We start from the raw sequence: 4,623 nt of genomic DNA on the forward strand, positions 1-4,623 counted from the left end.
AGGAACTTCATATGCTTACTGGATAGACTGCTCTATTACTTTTATACGCACATAAACTAAAAAGTAACAAAAAATTGACCCTCACATCTCAATGTCTTCTAGCAAGGCCTATGTAGCTTTGCCACCTTGTTTACTCTGTAGCAACAATGCTAAGTAGCCTACAAGATTGATCTACAGTGGATCCGAGGATCGAGCACACGCAGAGCGACAAGATCACAGCACGATATACCAGCAAGTTTGCTTTCGATTCACACGCACAATGACAAGATCATAGGAGGAGATGAGCAAGTTTGCTTGGAGGGAGTGGCAAAAATGTTGGTTGTGGTGGGGGAAGAGAGAGAGAGAGAGAGAGAGAGAGAGAGAGAGAGAGATGGAAAAACGAGAGGGGGGAATTTTGAAAATTCAAAAAAGTGGGAGGACACGTGGAGAGTTGGGATTGGAGGAGAGGGGAAGGGAGCGGATTAAGGGAGAGGGAAGGAGGGCCGTAGGATAAGAGGGATGTGAGCCGCAAGATGTAGGGCCTGTACTATATATGCAACTTTCTGTGAAAGACAGGTCATCATCTTCTTCTTCTTCTGTAGTGTTTTGACAGATCTACAATCAGTAGCTTCACATTTCCCTTCTCCATGGATTCTAAGGCTGCTTCTAAAGGAGGCCGTGGTAAGGCCAAGAAAAAGGCCGTCTCCAAATCTGTCAAAGCTGGCCTCCAATTCCCCGTCGGTCGCCTCGCTCGTTACCTCAAAAAAGGTCGCTACGCTAAGCGCGTTGGCACCGGTGCCCCTGTCTACCTCGCTGCTGTCCTCGAATACTTGGCTGCCGAGGTTTGTTTGCTTTTTTTTTTTGGGTGTTCCCCTTCGTGGGCTTCTCTTGGTATAATTTGAAGTCTTGGTGCTTGAATTTTGGAAGCCGTGTTGCCTCGCTCTTGTAATTTGAGTTCTTGAGCTTGGCACTCTAGTAGGCGTGTTCTGAGTGCTTAATTTTGAGGTTTGTCGATGTGATCTCGCCGTGTCTTCAGTTGTGGGTTTTTTGTTTTCTTGCTTTTCTTTTTGGGTGTCGCTCATCCCTTCTTCCGCCTGGATGTGTAACAGGTTCTTGAACTTGCCGGGAACGCTGCCCGTGACAACAAAAAGAACCGGATCATTCCTCGTCATATTCAGCTTGCCGTAAGAAATGACGAGGAGTTGGGCAAATTGCTCTCTGGTGTGACAATTGCTTATGGTGGTGTGCTTCCCAACATCCATCAAGTCTTACTTCCGAAGAAGTCAGCCGAAAAAGCTGAGAAGGCAACCCCAAAATCTCCCAAGTCAAAGTGAGGTTCCAGCAGGTGTTTCAAAACGGTGTTTAATAAACACCACCCATGTGGAGAACTGATCTTTCTTGTGACGACATTGATGAAGCGACGAGGTTGAAAATTAGGGGGGGTCTCTTGCTGCCGTGGATAAAGTTAGACTTGCAGGAGGAGTGGAAGTGGGTGGGGATGCCATTGTTAAAATCAGCTCTCGTTTCGTACTCGTTTGTCATAACTGCTCATGTGTTGGATTTTATAAAAGAGGAATTGGAAGATTATTGCATCGTAGATACTGGATTTAGACTGTAAATTAGTGTATTTTCCTATGTATAGTTCTTTAAATTTAGTATGTTCCTTCTTTGTGGACTCATCTTTTAGTTATTTGGCTCTCGGTCTTAATGTTCTATGTTCAAAGAATTTCAAACATCATGCAAGTGGACAAATGTGTTATCATTTGAATTATATTATGAAAAGTAAGATATGAATGCCCAATAATTGACAAGTAGCTTAGTCTAATAGTAAATTTAAATACTTCTCTTTCCTCTTTCTTAGTTTGTTTGAGGTGCTCATGGCCCTTTGCTTGGTTCATGGCCCTTTGTTGCTCTCCTCAAACTTCCCTATCAATGGGTGTTGGTTTGACAAGATTAATTCTATACCTCTTTCTCACATGGAGAGCATTGATGATAATTGTGTTCCAAGGAATTGTATTTTGTGTGGGTGATGAATAACCTCATTGTAACTATTTAGTAATTGGAATTAAGGTGTGCTATATAAGTGAACAAGGTGGTAGGCTAGTGGTCCTTAAGCTCAAATCATTTTTCACATAGTTTTCTTGGTACAAGTAATAACTTCAAATGGATAGTTTAAGTGGCAATTTTTGATATTTAGATTGCCCTTGGATGTAGCAAGAAGACGCTTTCTTGTTTAGCTCTCTTGTTGTATGTTTGAAGACACCTTTCTTTGATGTCATTGCTTTTGGGGATGCAAGGTGTTGACATGACATAAGTTGGGTGTCTTAGTTTCCAAGCCTAGTAGCCAAGTGATTGATATAAGTTGACTACATGTAACTTTGTTAAAAGTGTTTAGATTTACATCTGAATTGTCAAATTTGGTAGTTAGTTAGAAATCCTAGGGATCTTGTTGACATGGTGGATTTAAGCTAAGTTCAAATCATACAGATTGGGAAAGTATCGCTTCAATCAAGGATTATATGCTTTTGAGAACCTTGTAGAGAACAATTTTTGTAGTAGATTGTTTGTTGTTGGATATTTATTATTAGGCTAGTGTAGGTAAAGAGCCTTAGTTAATTTTCCTCTAGCTACTTTACAAGACATATTGAGGGATTATTTAGTAGGTGCCACAAGAATCAATGTACTTATTGCTCACTCATTTTACAGCCTCGTTGATTTTTGGAAAGATGCACTATTTGTATTCTTATTGAAAGAAATACAACTCAAGTTTTATTTATACTCTAGGTGATTGTTTTAATTTTCTTAAACATATGCATTTTTAATTGAGAAGATTTTTTTTGTCAAGCGAGCTAAGGGTCTTTAGTGTTTTCACTTTAAATGTTTGCTTTATCTAAAAATTCCTAAGTTTAGTTGTTGGACAAGTCGTCGAATCTTCTTGGAAAGAGGTTCGGTGGGGGTCTTGTTGTTGAGGCTTGCATTTCTTGCTATCTTGCATTCTTGTTGGATGTGATTGCACTCAAATCATTGAGCTTGTAGATCAATTTGTATGCAAGTGTGATATTTGTGCATTTAGGAGATAATTGTGATGTTTGGCGAGGGTCTCATTGTTGAGGTTGTAGCCTCTTTTGCTGATTCATCTTGAGTTGTGGCATAGCTTCTTATCTTGCTTGTGAATTCATTGCATGCTTTGAGAGTATGGAATGAAAGTATGTACTATTATTGATGCAATCTATTATGTGCTTTTGCAAAATCGTGTGAGTGCACATGATCTGTCGATTAGGTAGGGACTAACTATATGCTTATTTGTGGGATTTCATAGGGCAACTAAGACTCAATCATCCTTAAGTAAAAATTGATTAGGTCTTCTTATATGTGCAAAAAATGTGCATATGCCAGTGAGTGTGTGTGTAACAATCTAGTGTAAACTATATGTGCAAAAGCGTGCATATGCTAGTGAGTGCACGTGTAATAATCTAGTGCTAACTATTGGAGACTTAGGGTTCCCAAAACTTTATTATTGTCAAGGATGGCTTGCGTGTTGGTGTAGTATCGCTTCAATCGGCTCCCATTTATGGTTGTTGACTTGGATTCCATCCAATGTTTGTAGAGCTGCACAGCTTCGAAGGAATTCATGTTTCTTACTCGATAAGGTCCTTGACCTAGATACTTGAGTCTGTCCTTATGGACTTCTCACAAACTATTGGTGGCCAACACTTTGGGCAAATGCCTATGAATATGTTAAAAGTTGTAATGTATGCCAAAACGGGCTACTAAACCACAACACAAGGACTTCAATCCCCTAACAATAGTTCTTACACAAAAAATTTGAAAAATGGAGGATTGATTTTGTGGGTTCCATCCCTCCAGCAGTAAAGGGAATACAAGCATGCTACATCATTGTTGCCACATTGATTACTTTACCAAATGGGTTGAAGCTAAAGCAATCAGAAAGGCAAATGCCAAAAGCACATCAAGGTTCTTATACGAGAATGCGATCACCCGATTCGGACGCCGCATTGAAATCGTTCCGGATAGAGGCACGCATTTTGTCAATGAGGTTACCCAAGAACTCTTGTTTGGCTTTATGGTAATCCATAGAAAAAGCACTCCCTACTACCCTCGGACAAGCCAAATCCACCAACAAAATATTATGCATTATCCTCACCAAGGTAGTAGAACAACGCTCTGATTGGGGACAAAGAAACTAAATGCATCCCTATGGGCATACCAAACCACACTCAAGGTCAGTACAGGCAATACAAATTTTCAATTGGTGTACGACCTAGAAGTTGTGGTCCCACTAGAATTTATAATACCAAGCGTACGCATAGTAGTACAAGAATACATAGGAGATCATGCATCCCTGAAAGAAAGACTCTATCAATTGGAGAAGCATACAGAAAAACGCAGAAGAAAGACATGGTTTGATAGAAACCTTAAACCAAAGACATCAAGGAAGGTGACCTGGTATTACTATACAATGCCAATAATTCCACTAATGTATGGTGCAAATTTTGGTATTTTTGACACCACCGGTGCATTTGGAGTGGGCTAAAACCCTCGGAAAGGCTTTTGAAACATAAAAAATGCCCCCCCGGAGGCCTAGAAAAGGCCAAAAAGGCCCGAAAAGCAACTTGTACAAAT

At 40.2% G+C, this 4,623-nt stretch overlaps 1 protein-coding gene across 1 annotated transcript; it reads left to right on the plus strand.

Moving 5' to 3' along the window:
* The first annotated feature begins 564 nt into the window (after positions 1-564).
* Positions 565-1,658, plus strand: LOC147888066 (histone H2A-III-like). Its single transcript, XM_087393804.1, has 2 exons — positions 565-821; positions 1,089-1,658. The coding sequence occupies exons 1-2, from the start codon at positions 627-629 to the stop codon at positions 1,311-1,313; spliced, it is 420 nt and encodes a 139-aa protein (XP_087249930.1). The 5' UTR covers positions 565-626; the 3' UTR covers positions 1,314-1,658.
* Positions 1,659-4,623: the final 2,965 nt, after the last annotated feature.

This window comes from Dipteris shenzhenensis, chromosome 22 (assembly GCF_047967505.1).
Source record: "Dipteris shenzhenensis isolate YYH24624 ecotype China chromosome 22, Dip_SZ_1.0, whole genome shotgun sequence".
In the NCBI taxonomy this organism is placed as follows: domain Eukaryota; kingdom Viridiplantae; phylum Streptophyta; class Polypodiopsida; order Gleicheniales; family Dipteridaceae; genus Dipteris; species Dipteris shenzhenensis.

Excerpts from the sequence above, each read along its gene's own strand:
- LOC147888066 (XM_087393804.1), top strand. The coding sequence starts at position 627 with ATGGATTCTAAGGCTGCTTCTAAAGGAGGCCGTGGTAAGGCCAAGAAA. Across the intron at positions 822-1,088 it reads TCGAATACTTGGCTGCCGAG|GTTCTTGAACTTGCCGGGAA; the intron begins GTTTGTTTGCTT and ends GATGTGTAACAG.